The sequence below is a fragment of the Balaenoptera musculus genome, chromosome 8 (genome assembly GCF_009873245.2).
Source record: "Balaenoptera musculus isolate JJ_BM4_2016_0621 chromosome 8, mBalMus1.pri.v3, whole genome shotgun sequence".
Lineage (NCBI taxonomy): Eukaryota > Metazoa > Chordata > Mammalia > Artiodactyla > Balaenopteridae > Balaenoptera > Balaenoptera musculus.
In genome coordinates this window covers 71,215,540-71,236,727 of record NC_045792.1, presented here as the reverse complement: position 1 = coordinate 71,236,727, position 21,188 = coordinate 71,215,540, and the positions used below count along the sequence as shown (strand labels likewise).

General features: G+C 40.9%; 1 protein-coding gene across 10 annotated transcripts in view; it reads left to right on the top strand.

Annotated features, from left to right (window-relative positions):
• HPS5 (HPS5 biogenesis of lysosomal organelles complex 2 subunit 2) overlaps positions 1-10,307 on the top strand; it is a 47,490-nt gene extending 37,183 nt beyond the window's left edge. For 9 of the 10 annotated variants that reach the window (XM_036859475.1, XM_036859469.1, XM_036859473.1 and 6 more), the window contains 2 exons: positions 7,580-7,850; positions 9,283-10,306. In XM_036859475.1, the coding sequence (XP_036715370.1) occupies positions 7,580-7,850; positions 9,283-9,343 (332 nt within the window). In that variant the 3' untranslated portion in view covers positions 9,344-10,306. Of the gene's footprint in view, positions 1-7,579; positions 7,851-9,282 lie in introns of all 10 variants that reach the window. The other variant, XM_036859479.1, reaches the window with a different exon arrangement.
• The last annotated feature ends 10,881 nt before the right edge of the window (positions 10,308-21,188 follow it).

Sequence of the window (21,188 nt, the reverse complement as noted above, 5' to 3'; positions counted from 1 at the left end):
CTTCTCTTGTCGCGGAGCACGGGCTCTAGGTGCACAGGCTTCAGTAGTTGTGGCTCACAGGCTCTAGAGTGCAGGCTCAGTAGCTGTGGCTCACGGGCTTAGTTGCTCTGCGGCATGTGGGATCTTCCTGGACCAGGGATTGAACCCGTGTCCCCTGCATTGGCAGGTGGATTCTTAACCACTGAGCCACCAGGGAAGTCCTCCCATGTGGTTTTGATTTGCATTTCCCTAATAATTAGTGATGTGGAATATCTTTTCATGTGCTTCTTGGCCATCTGTATGTCATATTTGGGAAAATGTCTATTCAGCTCCTCTGCCCATTTTTTCATCCAGTTGTTTATGTATTTTTTGTTATTAACCTCTTATTGGATATATTATTTGCAAATATCTTCTCCCATTCAATAGGTCATCTTTTCATTTTGTGGATGGTTTCTTTTGCTGTGTAGAAGCTTTTTAGTTTGATGTAGTCCTAATTGTTTATCTTTGCTTTTGTTTCCCTTGCCTGAGGAGACCTAGCTAGAAATACATTCCTAGGACTGATGTCAGAGAGTGTCATGCCTATGTTTTCTTCTAGGAGTTTACGGTTTTGGGTCTTACATTTAAGTCTTTAATCCATTTTGAGTTGATTTTTGTGTATGGTGTGAGGTAGTGGTCTACTTTCATTTTTTTGCATGAGGCTGTCCAGTGTTCCCAACACCATTTATTGAAGAGACTATCCTTTCTCTATTGGATGTTCCTTATTCCTTTGTTGTATATTAATTGTCCGTATATGTATGGGTTTATTTCTGGGCTTTCAGTTCTGTTCCATTGATCTATGTATCTGTTTTTCTGCCACTACCATGCTGTTTTGATTACTATGGGTTTATAATATAGTTTTAAATCAGGGCGTGTGATTCCTCCAGCTTTGTTCTCTTTGCTTAGGATTGTTTTGGCTATTTGGGGTCTTTTGTGGTTCCATGTAAATTTTAGAATTTTGTGTTTTATTTCTGTGAAAAATGTTTTTGGGATTTTGATAAGGATTGCATTGAATCTACAGATTGCTTTGGCAATATGGATATTTTAACAATGTTAATTCTTCCAGTCCATGAGCAGGAAATATCTTTCCATTTATTTGTGTCTTCTTCAGTTTCTTTCAACAGTGTCTTATAGTTTTCCGTGTATGGGTCTTTCACCTCCTCGGTTAAATCTGTTCCTAGGTATTTTATTCTTTTTGTTGTGATTGTAAATGGAATTGTTTTCTTAATTTCTTTTTCTGCTAGCTCATTGTTAGTGTATAGAAACACAACAGATCTTTGAATGTTGATTTGTACTCTGAAACTTTGTTTATTTCTAATAGTTCTTTGGTGGAGTCTTTAGGGTGTTCTATATATAAATCATGTCATCCACAAATAGTGACAGTTTCACTTCTTCCTTTCCAGTTAAGATGCCTTTTCTTTTTCTTGCCTGATTGCTCTAGCTGGGACTTCTGGTACTATGTTGAATAAGGGTGGTAAGAGTGGGCATCCTTGTCTTGTTCCTGATTTTAGAGGGCTAGCTTTCAGTTTTTCACCATTGAGAATGATATTAGTTGTGAGTTTGTCATATATGGCCTTAATATGTTGAGGTATGTTCCTTGTATACTCACTTTATTGAAAGTTTTTTTATCATAAATGGGTGTTGAATATTGTCAAATGCTTTTTTTTTTTTTTTGCATCTATTGAGATGATTATATGGTTTTTTTTTAAATTTTATTTATTTATTTATTTATGGTTGTGTTGGGTCTTCGTTTCTGTGCGAGGGCTTTCTCTAGTTGCGGCAAGTGGGGACCACTCTTCATCGCGGTGCGCGGGCCTCTTCACTATCGCGGCATCTCCTGTTGCAGAGCACAGGCTCCAGACGCGCAGGCTCAGTAATTGTGGCTCACGGGCCCAGTTGCTCCGCGGCATGTGGGATCTTCCCAGACCAGGGCTCGAACCCGTGTCCCCTGCATTGGCAGGCAGATTCTCAACCACTGCGCCACCAGGGAAGCCCGATTATATGGTTTTTATCCTTCATTTTGTTAATGTGGTGTATCACGTGAATTTATTTGTGGATACAACCATCCTTGCATCCCTGGAATAAATCCCACTTGATCATGGTGTATGATTCTTTTTATGTATTGTATTCGGTTTGCTAATATTTTGTTGAGAATTTTTGCATCTATGTTTATCAGAGATACTGACCTGTAATTTTTTCTTTTTTTGAGTCTTTGTCTGGTTTTGGTATCAGGGTGTTGTTGGCTTTGTAAAATGAGTTAGAAAGCATTCCCTTCTCTTCAAGAGTTTGAAAAGGATAGGTATTAAATCTTTTGAATGTTTGGTAGAATTCACCTATGAAGGCATCTGGTCCTAGACTCATGTTTTTTAGGAGCTTTGATTATTATTTCAATCTCTGTACTAGTGATTGGGCTATTTAGATTTTTCATTTCTTCATGATTCAGTCTTGGAAGGTTTTATGAGTCTAAGAATTTGTCCATTTCTTCTAGGTTGTCCAATTTGTTGGCGTGTAGCTGTTCATAATATTCTCTTATAAGCCTTTCTATTCCTGTGGTGTCCATTGTTATCTGTCTTCTTGCATTTCTGATTTTATTTATCAGAGCCTTCTCTAAGATTAGTGAGTCTAGCTAAAGATTTGTCAATTTTGTTTATGTTTCAAGAACCAGCTCTTAGTTTTATTGATCGTTTCTATTGTCTTTTTAGTCTTTATTTCATTTATTTCTGCTCTGATCTTAATTATTTCCTGCCTTCTACTGATTTGGGGCTTCATTTGTTCTTTTCCTAGTTCCTTTAAGTACAGGGTTAGATTGTTTATTTTAGATTTTTCTTGTTTCTTGAGGTAGGCATGTATTGCTTAAACTTCCCTTTTAGTATCACTTTTGCTGCATCCCATAGATTCTGGTATGTCATATTTTCATTTGTCTTTGGGTAACTTTTGATATCTTCTTTGATTTTCATTGACTCGGTAGTTGTTCAGTAGCATGTTGTTCAGTCTCCACATATTTGTAATTTTTCCAGCTTTCTTATAGTTGATTTCTAGTTTCATAGAAATTGGAAAAGATGCTTGGTACGACTTCAGTCTTCTTAAATTCACTGAGATTTATTTTGTGTCCCAACATATGGTTTACCCTTGAGAAAGTTCCATGTCCACTTGAGAAGAATGTGTATTCTGGTGCAATTGAATGGAATGTTCTGTACAAATCTATCAAATCCATCTAGTCTGATGTTTCATTTAAGGCTGCTGCTTCCTTGTTGACTTTCTGTCCGGATGATCTATCCATGATGCCAGTGGGCTGCTAAATTCCCCTACTATTATTGTGTTGCTGTCAATTTCTCCTTTTAAGTCTGTTAATAATTGTTTTATATATTTTGGTGCTCCTGTGTTAGGTGCATATATATTAATAACATTATGTCTTCGTTATATTATGAATTATCCTCTTTATCATTATATACTATCCACTTTTTTTTTTTTTTTAAATTTTATTTATTTATTTATTTATGGCTGTGTTGGATCTTCGTTTCTGTGCGAGGACTTTCTCTAGTTGTGGCAAGCGGGGGCCACTCTTCATCGCGGTGCGCGGGCCTCTCACTATCGTGGCCCCTCTCATTGCGGAGCACAGGCTCCAGACGCGCAGGCTCAGTAATTGTGGCTCACGGGCCCATTTGCTCCGCGGCATGTGGGATCTTCCCAGACCAGGGCTCGAACCCGTGTCCCCTGCATTGGCAGGCAGATTCTCAACCACTGCGCCACCAGGGAAGCCCCTATACTATCCACTTTTGTCTCTTGTTATCTTTTTTGGCTTGAAGTCTATTTTGTCTGATATAAGTATGGCTACACCCACTTTCTTTTGGCTGCCATTTGCCTGGAGTGTCATGTTCCATCTCTTTACTTTGAGCCTATAATTGTCTTAAACTCTGAGATGAGTCTCAGAGGCAGCATACAGTTGGCTCTTGTTTTTTAATCCACCCAGCCTTTCTGTGTCTTTTGATTGGTGAATTCAAGCCATTTACATTTAGGATGATTATTGACAGATGAGGATTTGGTACTACTGCTATTTTATCTTTTGTTTTCTGGTTGCTCTATATCTTCATTATTTCTTTTTTTCCTTGTATTTCTGTCTGCCATTTTGCTTTGATGGTTTTTTATGATGTTTTCCTCACTTTCCTCTTTTTTAATGTTTTGTGTCTTTGCTCTAGATTTATTTTTTGTGGTTACCATGGGGTTTGTATAAAACATGTCATAGGGCTTCCCTGATGGTGCAGTGGTTAAGAATCCGCCTGCCAATGCAGGGGACATGGGTTCGAGCCCTGGTCCAGGAAGATCCCACATGCCGTGGAGCAACTAAGCCTGTGCGTCACAACTACTGTGCACCACAACTACTGAGCCTTTAAAAAAAAAAAAAGTCATACATAAAGTAGTCCTTTTTCTGCTTATAGCATCTTATCTTTATGTACCTATATAAGTTCCACCCTTTTCCTCTCCCCCTTTTGTATTTTTCTTGCCTCAAATTATCCCTTTTTATATTGTGAGTTTGTTACCAAATTGAAGTAGCTATAATTACTTTTCCTACTCATCTTTGCCCTTTAACCTTTATGCTGTAGTTAAAGTGTTTAAAAAACCTATTCTGATAAAGAGTTGCAGTTTTATGATTCTGTCTGCTTATCACTTTACTCGATTTGTGGACTTTGCTTTTTTTTGTTTGTTTGTTTCTGGTAAAGAGCCCCTTTCAACATTTCTTGTAATGCAGGTCTAGTGTTGATGAACTCCCTCAGCTGTTGTTTGGGAAAGTCCTTATTTATCATTCATATCTGAATGATAACTTTGCTGGATAGAGTATTCTTGGGTGATGGTTTTTATCTTTCAGTATTTTGAGAATGTCATTCCACTTTCTTCTGGACTGTAGAGTTTCTGCTGAGAAATCTGTTAATAGCCTAATGGAGGTTCCTTTGTAGGTTACCCTTCCTTTTTTCCCTGGCTGCCTTAATTCTTTGTCATTGACTTTTAACAGTTTTAATATAATGTGTCTTGAAGAAGGTCTTTTTTAAATACATTTATTTATTTATGTTTGGCTGCGTTGGGTCTTCGTTGCTGCGTGTGGGCTTTTTCTAGTTGCGGTGAGCGGGGGCTACTCTTCGTTGCAGTGCTCTGGCTTCTCATTGTGGTGGCTTCTGTTGTTGCAGAGCACGGGCTCTAGGTGGGTGGGCTTCATGTAGTTGTGGCATGTGGGCTCAGTAGTTGTGGCTCGCGGGCTCTAGAGCGCAGGACCAGTAGTTGTGGCACACAGGCTTTGTTGCTCCGCGGCATGTGGTATCTTCTTGGACCAGGGCACGAAACCATGTCCCTTGCATTGGCAGATGGATTCTTAACCACTGCACCAGCAGGGAAGTCCCTTGAAGAAGGTCTTTTTGTATTGAGGTAATTAGGTGTTCTCTTAGCTTCATGGACTTGTATATCCAGTTCCTTCTCTGGTTTGGGAAGCTCTCAGCTATTACTTCTTTAAATAAACTCTCTGCTCCCCTCTCCTTTTCTTCTCCTTCTGGGATACCCATTACCCTAATGTTGTCTTTCCTAAGGAGTTGGATAGTTCTCATAGAATTTTTTTATTTTTTAAAATATCTTATTTCGTTTTTCTTCTACTTGTGTCATTTCTAGAGTTCTATCTTCAAGCTCACTAATTCTCTCTCCCATGTGATCTGCTCTATTTTCAGTGCTTTCTAATGTACTCTTCAACTCATTTATTGAATTCTTAGTTCTAGAATTTGTTTTTCTTTTTTAGAGTTTTAATCTCTTTTGTAAAGTATTCCTCTGTTCATTAATTTCGTTCCTGAGTTCATTGAACTGCCTATCTGAGTTTTCTTTTAGTTCCTTGACTTTCTTCATGACAGCTATTTTGAATTCTCTATCAGATCACAGTATTCTGTGGCTTTAAGTTTGGTTTCTGGAGAATTGTCATTTTCCTTTTGTGGTACAGTGTTACTATGGTACTTCACAGTGTTTGGTGAAGTTGTTCCTCTGCCACACATTTAAAGTAGCAAGCACCTTTCTGCTTGATTCTAATGATCCAACAGGTTAGAAATTAGAGGCCTTTCTTTTGTTTTCCAGTAGGTGGCGCTATAGCACAAGTTTTGGGTTTCTCTTACCTCAGCTGCCTCTGGTTATATTTGAGAGTCTGCACTTTGTGCCCTCTACTATCTCCATCTGTGGTGTGGCTCGATGCCTTCATTATCACTTCCGGTACCTGCAGGGTCGCCTTACTTCTGCCAGTGTTGCTAACATTGCCACCTGGTGCACCAGCATGGTGGGTTCTTCCCTCCTGTCCAGGAGCCCTTGAGTGGCAAGTTCCACTGCTGTTGGGGAGGAAGGGGTGGGGGCAATAGCTAGGATCGCTCAGGTGGCCCTGCCATATCCAGTGTTGTAAGATTCATGGGCTTGCTACTTCGAGTGGGGGGCTGGGGGCTGGGGTCATGTGCAGTGCTTCCCCTGCTACCGTCAGCTTCTCTGGGGCTGGAGGGCTGGGACTGCAGACACCACCTCCACTGTTCCCTTGGTTCTGCCTCTTCTGTGTGTTCCAGTCCATCACCTTTAGTTGTATAGATATGTGGAGAATTCTCTGGTTTCTTGGTGTGTCGGACACAAGAACCTTTGTTGTGTTGTGGATGTTTTACTGGTTGTAGATTAAGGGGAGAGACAGAGGTAGCTTTTCACTCCACCACGTTGCTGACTCTCAGAATGGTTCTTTTAAACCAAAATTGGATTATGTGGCTCTCCTCCTTGAAACCCCTTACATTGGACTCAAAATAAAATCCAGATTCTTAAGCTGTTCCCATATGGCCTGGCCCTATCATCTCATTCTCACTCCTCACTGCCACCTTTGTGCATTGTAGGCCTTTTTTGAGTTCCTTGAACTCACCTAGTTCCTTCCTGTGTCGAGTCATTTTCCATGTTTCCTTTGTCAGAAATGCAGGCTCCTTCACCCTCCATTCCTGACACCTTCCCTGCACGTTTGTGCACATATGGGCCACAAGCACATGCTCGCTAAACTTGCCTCATCTTTCAGCTCTCTGCTTAACTGTCACTTCTCATAGAGCCCTCCTCTGATCCTCAAAATAAAAAAAAAAACCCCAAACCTGCCAATCTCTCTAATGGCTCTTTGATATTTTCCTTCATAGCAAACACTTAGCACAGTTTATAAGCATAGATTTATTTATGTGTTTGTCTAAGTTCTGTCTCCTTTACTGGACCATGAGCTCCACAGGAGTGCAGGGCTCATCATGTCTGTTTGTTCCTCATTCACATTCAGTGCCTAGTATGGAGTGTGCCCTGGGTAATTACTTACTGCATGAGCAAAAGAAGGAATGTTGAAGCTAATTTTATGACTTCTCCTTGTCGTGAGCTATTTGTTCAACAAATATTCAGAAAACAACTCTGTGTTGGGGGTGATGAGATTATATTCTTTAATATTTTTATGTTTTGGTATGAAATATTTTCACGAATGGTTTCTCCTGTATGCAGGCAGAGTGCTAAGAGCAGTCAGAGCCCACATTGTCTCTCTGTGTTTGAGTAGGTTGGATCCCAGAGACTGTGGAAGAATGGAAGCTTCTCCTACATCTGGTACAGAACAAGAGCACAAAGCCAGCCCCCCAGAAGTCACCAAATGGGAACTTCAGCGATGGGCCTTCCCCTATCAATGTGGAGAATGTGGCACTCCTGTTAGCTAAGTCCATGGGCCCAGACCGGGCCTGGTCACTGCTACAAGAATGTGGTTTGACCCTTGAGCTGTCAGAGAGGTTTACCAGAACCTGTGATATCCTGAGGATTGCCGAGAAAAGGCAGAGGTAATGTATGTCTGTCCTGCCCTATCCACAGGCACTTGGGGAATGTAGAATTGCACAGATTTTCAGAGGTGGACGGGACTGTAGAGATCACATAGTCCCAACCCCTCATTCATAGATGAGGGGACAGAGACTCCTCTGTTGTTGAAGGTGATTAAGGGAAGAGGCTAAAGTAATGTTTTGTTCACAGTCATGACCAAAACACTGTTTAGGTTAATGTGAATACCCAAATCTGATGTGTACTCAATTCTTTAAGAATATTATTGGTACCACATACCTAATTGTCTCAGTCAGGGTGTTTTTTTTGTTTTGTTTTTTTTAAACTGTGGTAAAATACAGATAACATAAAATTTCCTGCCAACCATTTTTAACTACTTGGTTCAGTAGTGTTAAGTATATTCATATCAGTGTGCAGTCAGTTTCCAGAACTTTTTCAACTTACGAAACTGAAACTCTATACCCATTAAACAACAACTCCCCATTTCCCCCTCCACCTAACCCCTGGTAACCACCATTCTACTTTCTGTCTCTGATTTTGACTACTCTAAGTACCTCATATAAGTGGGATCATACAGTGTCTGTCTTTTTGTGACTGGCTTATTTCACTTAGCCTAACGTCCTTAAGGTTCATCCATGTTATAGCATTTGTCAGCGTTTCCGTCCTTTCTAAGGCTGAATAATATTTCATTGTATGTATGTAACCACATTTTGTTTATCCACTCACCTGTTGATAGACACTTGGGTTGCTTCCACCTCTTGGCTATTGTGAGTAATGCTGCTATGAACATGAGTATACAGATATCTCACTGAGACCCTGCTTTCAGTTCTTTTGGGTGTATACCCAGGTGTGGAATTGCTGGATCAGATGGTACTTCTATTTTTAATTTTTTGAGGAACCTCCATACTGTTTTCCATAGAGCCTGCACCATTTTACATTCCCACCAATTATAGCACATCCCCACCAACCCTAGTTATTTTCTGGTTTTTTTGTTTTGATTTTTGTTTTGTTTTGTTTTGTTTTGTTTTTTTGGATAGTAGCTATCCTAATGCGCATGAGGTGATATCTCATTGTGGTTTTTATTTGCATTTCCCTAGTGATTATTGATGTTGAACATCTTTTCATAAGCTCGTTGGCCATTTAAATGTCATCTTTGGAGAAATACCTGTTCAAGTCTTTTGCCCATTTTTAAATTGCATTATTTGTTTTTTGTCATATGAGTTCTTTACATATTCTCAATATTAACCTCTCAGATATGTGATTTGCAAATATTTTCTCCTATTGTATAGGACAGGATGCCATATTCACAGGATGCCTTTTCACTCTGTTGATTGTGTCTTTTGATGCACAGAGTCAGTCAGCTTTTTTAATCCTTTCTTCTGAAAAGAATGAACAATGACAGCTAAATTTGCCTGTTTCTTTTCTTTGGGATTTCAGAGCCTTGATACAAAGCATGCTTGAAAAATGTGATCGGTTTCTCTGGTCTCAGCAGGCCTAATTGAAGAAGATTCAGCAGGGTGTCATGACATTTTGAGAAAAACTGAATCGTGCTCCGGAACCTTCTGAATGCATTTGTTATTGAAGGAAAGGCCCCACCTGAGATCCCTGCCACCTTATTGGGAGCACTTTTGTCCGTGTCTGTAACCTCTGCATTTGTGGCTCTATCTGTACCTCAGTGTTTTTCAACTGAAGTTGAATTTTGAAAGGAATCAGTCCTTGTTTGCTGAAATGAAGTGCTCTGGAAGGAATCAGAACGTGAATATCCCCAGCTATGCAGTCCTTATTCTGAACAACAGTGTTATTTGTTCCTTGCTGGTGGACTGGGGGAATTCTTCTCCTGTCGTGACTGCCATGTAGGGAGCAGAAGTTTCTCATCCTGGTCACATGAAGACATACAATGTAATTGACAGAAATTGAATTCCTTTTTTATCTTCTCTGGGACACTTGAGAAATTACCAAAGTAAGATCTGGTATAATGGAATTAACACATAAAATGAGTGAAACACTGAAGATTCAAATCAGATGTTTAAATGAAATGGCCCCATATTTAAATTGAGCTAATTTAAAATGTATTTTTTTCCCAGTGCTTGACATTTTTTAATCTGAACCTATATACAACTAATTCATTACTGGAAATGTTTTACTCCAGTCTTTCCTAAACAGCAGTCTAAAGGAATCATGCACTTTTAAAATTTGTTTTTTAAAAGCCATAATAAAGGAAGGCTGAGTACTGATAAAGATTGCAGCAAGTGCTTGTATTATTTAAGCCAAGTACTAGATTGCCATTTTCAGGCTCCTGTATACTTACACAGCATATTATATTAATAATAAATGTAAAATCTAATTTAAAAATTTATTTGAGTAGAATGTAGACATGAGGTTTATAGTGAGCAATTTGCAGGAAGGTGTGGTGTATACTCAGTGTGGAATAAGCAGTGTTGGGTACATTGAATGATTCACTTCTTTCTTTCATTTATAACACAGCCAGAGAACTATAGACACAAATTGCTGTCATACTTCCATGTGACATTTGGATATGACGTAACCAGATTAGTTGAAGAGATGATCAGAGAAGGGAGGCTTCACAAAGCTTCTTAGCATTTTGGCAAGTGTGGAAACCCTAACAATTTTGGTCACCAGTGTGTGGCAGAGTGTGTGTGGGGTGTCTCCCCATGCCGAGCAATTCTTCAACACCAGCTGGGTGTCCTACAATTCAACTCAATTGAAAGTATCTCCCTGGAGATAGCATCCAATTTCACAGGTTAGGGGCTCAGAACCACAAAACTGCCCCCACTTCAGATGCCAGTCAGACGTCCAGGTTGTTAACTGTACAGGCATACCTCTTTGCTTTATTGTGCTTCACAGATACTGTGTTTTTCTTTTTCTTTTTCTTTCTTTCTTTTTTTTTTTTTTAACAAATTGAAAGTTTGTGGCAACCCTGTGTTCAGTAAGTCTATCAGTACAATTTTTCCAACAGCATTTCCTTACTTTGTGTTTCTGTCACATTTTCATGATTCTTGCAATACTTCAATCGTTTTCACTCTCATTATTTGTCAGGGTGATCTGTGATCTGTGATCTTTGATGTTACTATTGTAATTGTTTTGTGGCACCACTGCACCCATGTATGATGGTGAACTTAATCGAGAAATGTGTGTTGTGACTGCTCCAACTGGCCGTTCCCCATCTCTCTCCCTCTCCTCAGGCTTCCCTATTCCCTGATACACAGCAATATTGGAATTAAGCCAATTAGTAACCCTATAATGGCCTCTTAAGTATTCAAGTGAAAGGAAGAGTTGCACATCTCTCACTTTAAAGCAAAAGCTAGAAATGATTAAGCTAAGTGAGAAAGGCATGTTGAAAGCTGAGATAGGCTGAAAGCTAGGCCTCTTGCATCAAATAGCCAAATTGTGAATGTAAAGGAAAAGTACATGAAAGAAATTGAAAGTGCTACTCCAGTGAATACAAGAATGAGAAAAAAGTGAAAGAGCCTTATTGCTGATACGGAGAAAGTTTTAGTAGTCTGGATAGAAGATCAAACCAGTCACAACATTCTCCTAAGCCAGAGCCTAATCCAGAGCAAGGCCCTAACTCTTCAATTCTGTGAAGGCTGAGAGAGGTGAGGAAGCTACAGAAGAAAAGTTTGAAGCTAACAGAGGTTGGTTCATGAGGTTTACGGAAAGAAGCAGTCGTCATAAAAGTGAAGCAGCAAGTGCTGATGTAGAAGCTGCAGCAAGTTATCCAGAAGATCTACCTAAGATCATTAATGAAGGTGGCTACACTAAACAACAGATTTTCAGTGTAGACAAAATGGCCTTATATTGGAAAAGGATGCCATCTAGTACTTTGCATAGCTAGAGAGGAGAAGTCAATGCCTGGCTTCAGAGCTTCAAAGGACAGGCTTCCTCTCCTGTTAGGGGCTAATGCAAGTAGTGACTTTCAGTTGAAGCCAATGCTTATCTACCATGGTGAGAATCCTAGGGCCCTTAAGAATTATGCTAAGTTTACTCTGCCTGTGCTCTATAAACGGAACAACAAAGCCTGGATGACAGCACAAGTGTTTACAACATGGTTTAATGAATATTTTCAGCTCACTGCTGAGACCTACCACTCAGAAGAAAAGATTCCTTTCAAAATATTACTGCTTACTGACAATGCACCTGGTTGCCCAAGAGCTCTGATGGAATTGTACATCAAGTTTAATGTTTACATGCCTGCTAATACAACGTTCATTCTGCAGCCCATGGATCAAGGAGTAATTTCAACTTTCAAGTCTTATTTTTTAAGAAATACATTTTGTAAGACTATAGCTACCATAGATAATGATTCCTCTGATGATTTGTGCAAAGTAAATTGGAAACCTTCTGGAAAGGATTCACCATTCTAGATGCCATTAAGAACATTCGTGGGCTTCCCTGGTGGCGCTGTGGTTGAGAATCTGCCTGCTGATGCAGGGGACACGGGTTCGAGCCCTGGTCCGGGAAGATCCCACATGCCGCGGAGCAACTAGGCCCGTGAGCCACAACTACTGAGCCTGCGCATCTGGAGCCTGTGCTCCGCAACAAGAGAGGCCGCGATAGTGAGAGGCCCGCGCACCGCGATGAAGAGTGGCCCCCGCTCGCCACAACTAGAGAAAGCCCTCGCACAGAAACGAAGACCCAACACACCCAAAAATCAATCAATTAATAAATAAATTTATTAAAAAAAAAAAAAAAAGAACATTCGTGATTCATGGGAAGAGGTCAACATATTAACATTAATAGAAGTTTGGAAGAAGTTGACTCATCCTCATGGATGACTTTGAGGGGTTCAAGACTTCGGTGGAGGAAGTAATTGCACATGTGGTGGAAATAGCAAGAGAACTAGAATTAGAAGTGGAGCCTGAAGATATGACTGAATTGCTGCAATCTCATGGTAAAACTTTAACGGATGAGGAGTTGCTTCTTATGGGTGAGCAAAGAAAGTGGAATCTACTCCTGGTGAAGATTGCTGTGAAGATTGTTGAAATGACAACAAATGATTTAAAATATTACATAAACTTAGTTAATAAAGCAGTGGCAGGGTTGAGGGAAAAATGACTCTAATTTTGAAAGAAGTTCTACTGTGGGTAAAATGCTATCAAACAGTATTGCATGCTACAGAGAAATCATTTGTGAAAGGAAGAGAAGGAAGAGTCAGTGATCTGCCAAACTTCATTGTTGTCTTATTTTAAGAAATTGCCACAGCTGCCCCAACTTTAGCAAACACCATGCTGATCAGTGAGCTACCATCAACATGGAGGCAGGACCCTCCACCAGCAACAAGATTACAACTTGCTGAAGGCTCAGAAGATAGTTAGCATTTTCTTTAGCAATAAAGCAGTTTTAAATTAAGGTATATACATTGTTTTTTAAGACAATGCTATTGCACGCTTCGTAGACTATAGTATAGTGTAAACATAACTTTTATATGCACTGGGAAACCAAAAAATTCATGTGACTCGCTTTATTGCTGTCTGGGGACCGAACCCACAGTATCTCCAAGGTATGCCTGTACTTCTGACCAACTGGCTATAAATCAGAGGTTCCCGTGACCTGCTCCTTGAGTTCAATTAATTTGCTAGAGTGGGTCACAGAACTCAGAGAAACATTTTACTTACTTAGATTATCAGTTTATTATAAAAGACTCAGGAACAGCTGGCTGGAAGGGTAAGGTATGGGGAAGGGGCAAGGAGCTTCCATGCCCTCTCCCAGTGCCACTCTAGACCAATCTCCACATGTTCACTGACTGGAAGCTCTAGATAAAGCAGCGGCAGCATTGAGAACAGAGATGGGCTGGAGGTTGAGTTCAGTTGCCAGTGGCCAGTGTCAAGAGTGGGACTGAAAGTTCCAACTCTCTAATCACATGGTTGGCTCCACTGGCAGCCAGCCCCCATCCTTAGGTGTGGTCCAAAACTCACCTCATTAACATAATGAAAGACACTTTTCTCCCTCTCATCACCTTGGAAATTCCAAGGGTTTTAGGAACTCTGTGCCAGGAAAGAAGATGAAGACCAAATATAAATTTCTTATCACAATATCACACCTTCCCACTAGTTAAGCTGGATTGTGGCTGTATTGGATTAAGTTGACTGTAAGTCTATAAGGTAAAGGGTGAGAGCCCTCCTGTCACTTTCAGCTTTTGTCATTACACAATGACTGTCCAAAAGAGGGTGTGGAGGAAATCTCAGGAGGAGGAGACACTCTGAACTGGCACAATTGGGCAATCATTTCCCGACAGATCTTTCTAGGGCATGTTACAGCAATCCTCATTTACCTAAAGGGTAACAGAATTTTCTAGCATTAAAACAAAACAACCCCCCCCCCAGAAACTCCGCATCATCTGAATTTATTTTCTAAGGAAAACAAACAAAAATCCCATTCAGTTAAACATTTAAATTTGAATAGTCTTCTTGGATATTAGGCAGTGTTTTCAAATACAACTTGTAATCTTTCACTTGCCTAAAAATGATAGATTGATTCATGGTTGCCTCACTTTTATTTTTGCATCCAGACTTGACTGGTGTTTAACAGGGCTTCAGGGTATCATAGTGGCTTAGGGCTTGGGTTTGTCAACTGAAAAAAAAAAAAAGCACAATGTGAGAATTGTGAGTTAAGTTTTATTTAGGGCAAAATGAGGACTACTGCCCGGGAGACAGCATTTCAGATAGCTCTGAGAAACTGCTCCAAAGAGGTTGGGGGAAGGTCAGTGTTGTAAATGATTATAGTGAAGGGGGATGGTGCGTGCAGTCAAGCATGCAATTGGGCAGAGGCTTGCTGCTAGTCAGGAGGAGCAGATGTCACAGTTAATGATTTTAGTACTTTTCTAGATGTGAGTAGATGCAAGAATTGGAGCTCATAAAATCTCCTGAAAATATCTAACTATATGAAAACCTGTTTTGCCAATTTTTCCCGGATCACAGAGTGCCTCATTCCTGATCTCCACCCTGACCTCCTTTCAGGGGGTGTTGAAGATCAGCAGCCGCAGTGGCTCATGATTTAATCCTTGTAGAGGTAGATGGCAATGCCAAATTTTAGTTGGCAGGTTCTGAGGCAGACTATCTGGCTTTGAATGTCTGCTCTTTATCTAGATGACCTTAGGTAAGTTCCTTTGTTTCTCCAAATTTCAGCTTCCTCATCTGTCAAATATGGATAATAGTAGCAGTCCCCTTGGGGGTAGTTTGAGGATTAAATGAGACAATGAATATGAACCAGAGCTACCTCATAGTGACAATTAAATGAGACTAAAATGCAGAGCATAGTGCCTGTGGCATAGTGTCTGGGTAATAAATATTAGTTGTCGTTTGAAAGATTTGGAAAATCGTTTCACCCAGTAGTGATCAGAGCCATGTAAATTGGTTTTCATGAATGAAAGAGAGTGGGAAGATCAAATTTGAAATAATTTCCTTGCATGTATTTAATTTGTCACTGCCCTGGCCAAGGCTCAAAACCTTGTTGTCATCCTTGCCCCCTTCCTCAACCCTCACTTCCAGTTACTAGGTAAATTCCCTCAATTCTACATTGGTGGTGTTTTCCGTTAGTCATTTATTTTTCCATTCTCTATTGCCACCATCCCACATTCTCATTACTTCTTGCCGAGACAGTTACATCAGTCTTCAGGGAACTTTCTTCACTTCTGTTAAAAAAACAAAGTTCAACAGTAAATTTGAAGGTCTAGTTGGCTTTATTTAACAACTCATGAATCAAACAGCATCCCATCTAGCAACTAGAAGAGTGCTCTGAGTGGGTGTACGAAACGGAGAGCTTTTATAGGAAGAAGGGTGGGACAAGGGAGTTATTAACAAAAGAAAAAAGATTATTTCTAGGTCAGGATATCTTCTTTTTGGGGGAAAGGGATCATCAAAACTTTTATCATGCATGCTACCTCTTCTGGGGTCGGGGGCGTGGATGGAGAGGGCCTACATGCAGATTACCTCTTTGGTGCTGACAATTCCACTGGTTAAGATTACGTTTCTGGGGAGGGTTGAAACTGCAACTAAGTCAAGTATTAAGTCTAGGCTTGGTATCATGGGAGCACAAGTGACACCATTTTGGGCCTGTGGTTTTCTTGTTAACACTTCTAAACACTGCCTTCCCCACCACCACCACTGAGTCTCAGCACATCACAATGGAACCAGCATTAAGTATCACCCAGTCAGGTGATTCACGAACTTGCCATGCATCAGAATCATCACAGGAGCTCGTTAAAAATACAGACGCTGGGATCCTGCCCCAGACCTGGAACTTGTAGATCTAAGGACTAATTTTACCTCCTTCAGCTTGTCTCCTACCCCCATGTTATTCCTAAATTTAGATGTAGAGTTATCCTAGTTTGTAGATAAACCTAGGCCCCTGAGAAAGAGTGATTCCCTGGGTCTCATGGGAAGTTAATTGGAGATTTATTGTCAGAATCCTTGTCCTCTGAGGCATAGCCTTAAGCCACTTCCCAATCAGAAACTTTCGGTGGCTCTCCTTTGCTTTCAAAATAAAGCCCAAATCCTTGAGCTTGACATTTAAACTGATGAAACAAAATTATTTTAAGGCAGGACAAGAAAAAAAATCTAACGTAAAATTTTCTCTGCTTTTTGAACCACTATCCCTTCCCCTTTAGTGTACATTGTGCATCTGTATTACACATTAACTAGGTTCCCTTAAAAGACACAGGAATGCCTACTTGCCAAAAAGAAAAAAAAAAACCAATTTCCTCCTGGCACCAGCAAGGTAACTCTTTAGGAGTTAACATTTCCTTTTAATCCTGTAAGGAGTCACAATGACCCACTACTTGCCTGTTGGACTACATAGTCAAGATGTCACTTTGATGTATAACCCTTTGCCTCAAAAACTTATAAACTGCTTTGACCTCTAATGGGTGGAACGGCTTGCAGGATCTTAGTTCCCTGACCAGGGATTGAACCCGAGTCCTCGGCTGTGAAAGGGCAGAGTCCTAACCACTGGACCACCAGGGAATTCCCCTCAGAGCTTTCTGAAAGACTGTCTCCTGAGTTATAATCTTCATATTGGCTGGAATAAAATTCTCTATTTCTTTCTTAGATTGACTACTGATTAAAATTTTTTTGTTGACAAGGCCGTGACTTGTTCCTGGACTCTTGTTTTCAGTTTCAGAGCCCACGTTTGTCTCTCCTCCTGGGCTCTGTTCTTGGACACGCTCTGCACTTGCCCTCCGGTTGTGCCCCTGCTCAGTCAACCCTGAGCTGCCCTTTGCCCCAGGGTCCACCTGCTGAAATTCCACCAGGGTTCTGTTTCTTCAGGTTCCACATGTCAAGTTGGTTTTTTTAATTGTAAACTACAGATACCATAAAATTTACCATCTTAACCATTTTGTGACACAAGGGGCTGAAATCATCCCTTGCACCAGGAACAGTAACTTTAGAGTAAGGTCAGAGCAAAACCCAGCTTTTCCCTCCCCTTCATTTAGAAGAAATCTGGATACCATGACACTTCTTGAGCAACAGTACAGAATTACAACACAACGCTGCTGTGCAGAAGTGACCAGCCTGGAGTTTCCAGTCAACCCTGGTCTAGTGGATCAAATACAAACCACCAGAGAGGCTTGGAAAATTCCTGCTTGGCATTTCTTCCCAGAGGGTTCAGAAAAATACTAACTGGCACCGTCGTGTCCTAAATACAGAGAATGTTTTCCCAGATTGTGCTTTTCCCATCTTCCCCAGGTAATAATACATTATTCCAGATGGACGACTCTGAATCAATCTGAATATTCAAGTTGATATAGTCTTCTAGCAATCTAAGCATGATTTTATCTGATACTAATAGGCAAAGCCTGGGTTTAGTGACTTTGTATCAGAGTTTTTAATCCCCTGGCTGTCTGTGTAGCTTTTCCTAAGAAACTGCCCATCTTTGTGGCATGAGGCTTGTGCAGCTGTGCAGAGCCCCATGCTTAGCACGGCCCAGTGCTTGGTTAATGCCCTGCTTTCACCATCTTAGAATTTTTAATAATTTCTGAACAAGGTCCGCACATTTTTATTTGGCACTGGTACCACACTTTATGTAACCGGTCCTGGCTGCTATAGTAGATCTGAGGTAGAACTTGAGATTTTGCATTTCTGGCAGGATCCCAGGTGACAGTCTCACAGCTTGTTCTGTTCTCAGTTTATTTAGGCTTAAATAAACTTTCTGTGCCTGGGAACTTGACTCCAACTGGATCAAACACAAGCTCAGCCTCTCTGGTTCCTCTCTTCCAGTGATTCTGGGTGCTGATTAGAATGGCCTTTATTATTATTATTTTAATTGAGATATAATTAACACATTACATTAGTTTCAGTTATACAACATAATGTTTTGATACTTGTACATATTGTGAAATGATCACCCCAATAAGTCTAATTAACATCAATTACCATACACAGTGACAAAACTTTTTTCTTGTGATGAGAACTTTTACATACTTACATGTGGAATCTAAAATATAAAACAAACTTGAATATAACAACAACAACAAAACAACCCAACAGACTCATGATATAGAGAACAAATTAGTGGTTACTAGTAGAGAGAGGGAAGGGTATGATAGGGGTAGGGGATTGAGAAGTATAAACTACTATGTACAAAATAAACTACAAGGATGCACAGGGAATAATAGCTAATATTTTATAATAACTATAAATGCAGTATAGCCTTTAAAAATTGTGAATCACTGTGTTGTACACCTGAAACTTACATAACATACATCAACTATACCTCAATTTAAAAATTTTTTTAAAAGATACATGCACCCCATGTTAATTGCAGCATTATTTACAACAGCCAAGATATGGAAGCAACCTAAGTACTTAAATGTCCATCAATGGATAAATAGATAAAGAAAATGTGGTATATGTGTATAATGGAAATACGTTTTACAAGAAATGTAATGCATTTCTCTTACCTTGAAAAAATTCCCTTCTTACTAGTAAGTTAAAAAATAAATTCTCTCAATCGTTCACATGTTCAATAAGTGTTTGTTGAAGTCCTATTATGTGCCAGATACTTTTCTTGGTGCTAGATAAATGAGACAGAAATTGTTACAATCTAGGGTGGAAGACAGACCAAGAAAACAATCAAAACCAAAAAACCACCCAAATAACAGAAAAAGTAAACCGAGAAATGAATAAAATCATCCCACATATTGATAATTGCTAAGAAAGAAAGAATAGTCATGGTAGGTCACTCAGAGTAGTCAGAGAAGGCCTTTCCAAAGAGGGATTTCAAGTGAGAGGCACAGGAAAGAAGGAGGCAGCCATGTGAAGGGGAGGTGGGAAGAGTGTTCCAGGCAAAGGCAATATCATGTGTAGACACCCTGGTAAATTAGAGCTTGACTTGTTGGTAGGACTGAGGGAAGACCAGTGTGGCTGGAACAGTGAGCTGGGAGGGTGTGGCATGAGATGATGCTGGAAGGTGACCAGTGACCAGATCTGCTAAAGGGTCTGAAGCAGAAGGGACACATGATCAGATTATGGTTTGCAAAGATCAGTCTGAATGCTAGACAGACAGGCCTATTTTGCCCAGGACAGTTCCAGTTTATTCCTGTCATCCAGGTATAATTATCAATAATGCCCCTTTCACAATGGAAAGTGACTTGGCTTAGATGATAAACTATACAGTCACACTTAAGCAGAGGCGGAAGCCATGAAGATGGGGAGACTACTGAGACAGCTGTTGCAGGAACCCAGGTGAGAACAGGTGTGGCCAGGAGCGTGGAGGTGCACGTGAGACCAGGCTGATGGGCTAGAGATGAATTTTGGAAGTAGAATCACAGGCCTTGCTAGTGGATTGGATGTGGAGGTAAAGGCAAGGGAAGCATCAAGCACATTTCCCAATATCTGGGGTGAGCCACAGAGGGAAGAGTCGTGTCCTTTGCTGAATTGGAGGGGCCTGGGGGTGAAGAGTTCTGGAGGGGGATGAGCGTTCCCTTTGGACGTGCAGAGTGTGAGATCTCTGGAAGCCATCCAATCAGCGGTTTCAGGAGGCCAGTCGGATAAACAAGCACGGAGCTTGGGAACCAGGTTCTGAGGGGGAGATATAAGTTTCAGAGCCGTCAGCATGTAGATACTATTTGCTGCGCTTGTTGGGGAGAATACAGAGAAATAAAAAGTGCGAGCCCAGAACCAAGTCTGAGGGACACTTAGAGTTTGGGGAGATGAAAAGACCCAGCTAAGGAGGTAAAGGAAAACTGAAGGGAAGCAAAAGGAGAGTGTGGTACTGTGAAGCCAAGAGAGAACCTTCCAGGAAGGAGGGAGAGGACAACTGGGCTGAGCATGGCTCAGAGGCCCCCTGATACGAGGAGAGAAACATGTCAATTGTTTTGGCAACATGGAGGTCAGTGGTGACCAGAGCTGTTTTGCTGAGTGGTGGGGACAGAGGTCAGGCTGGTGTGGGTTCAAGTGTGAGTCAGAAGCGAGGAATCAGAAAGTGCAGATGGGCAGGTTTTCAACAAGTCTGACTATAAAGAGGAAGAGGAAAACGTGCAAGAGTGAAGAGTGATGCGGATTGAAGTCAGGGTTTTCAATGTGGTGCTTTATTAGGAAAGCCGTTACTGACTGTCTGGACTCTGCAAGGTTTTGCCCATGTGAGGAACAAGCACATTTTCCTCCCTGGCGTGAGTGTCACTGGGTGTCCTGTGCAAGAGGAGAGCACCACAGGAGCTGGGCGGAAGGAAAGCACAAACCAGGAAGTGTTTGTGTCCTGCAACGTCCCTCCTGCGCCCTGAAAGGACAGAGATTGACACCGTGCCCAGCTGGCACAGAAGAAATGATCACAGGGTCCAGTTCCAGGATCACAAGCGGGGCAAAGAAGGGTGGATGTGGAGCTCAGAGTTAATAAACTGATAACCGGCACACACTTCTACTCTGAAAGTGGGATTGAGGAGCACTCCTAAGGGGAGATGATTAATGATGAAATGATCTCTATCGGGGAAAGACAAGTTTAATTTCCTTGTCAAGGAGGAAGAAAAAGTGTGTCTATAAGGTAGTTAGTCACAAGAGAACTTTCTCATCCAGTTCCCATCAGAAGGCACTGTCAGAGGTGTACGTAGAAGAGGTTTAAGGAGGATTAAGGCTGTGTCTCAGAAAAGTGAGTGTGACAGAATAAAGCAGGGGCAGGATAACTGGGATGAGGGAGAGTGCGGTGGCAGATTGGCTGGCAAGAACAGGCTCAAAGCACTGCTGAGTTTAGGGTTCTAGTGGTAAAGTCTCAACAGACCCCAGGTTGTAAGGAGACTCCTGTTACGAGAATGTTCGCTATTAGATTTCTACTCCAGGTGCTGAAGGTATAGATTTTTGCAAAATGAGGGGAAAGAAAGGAAAAGCAGGAGA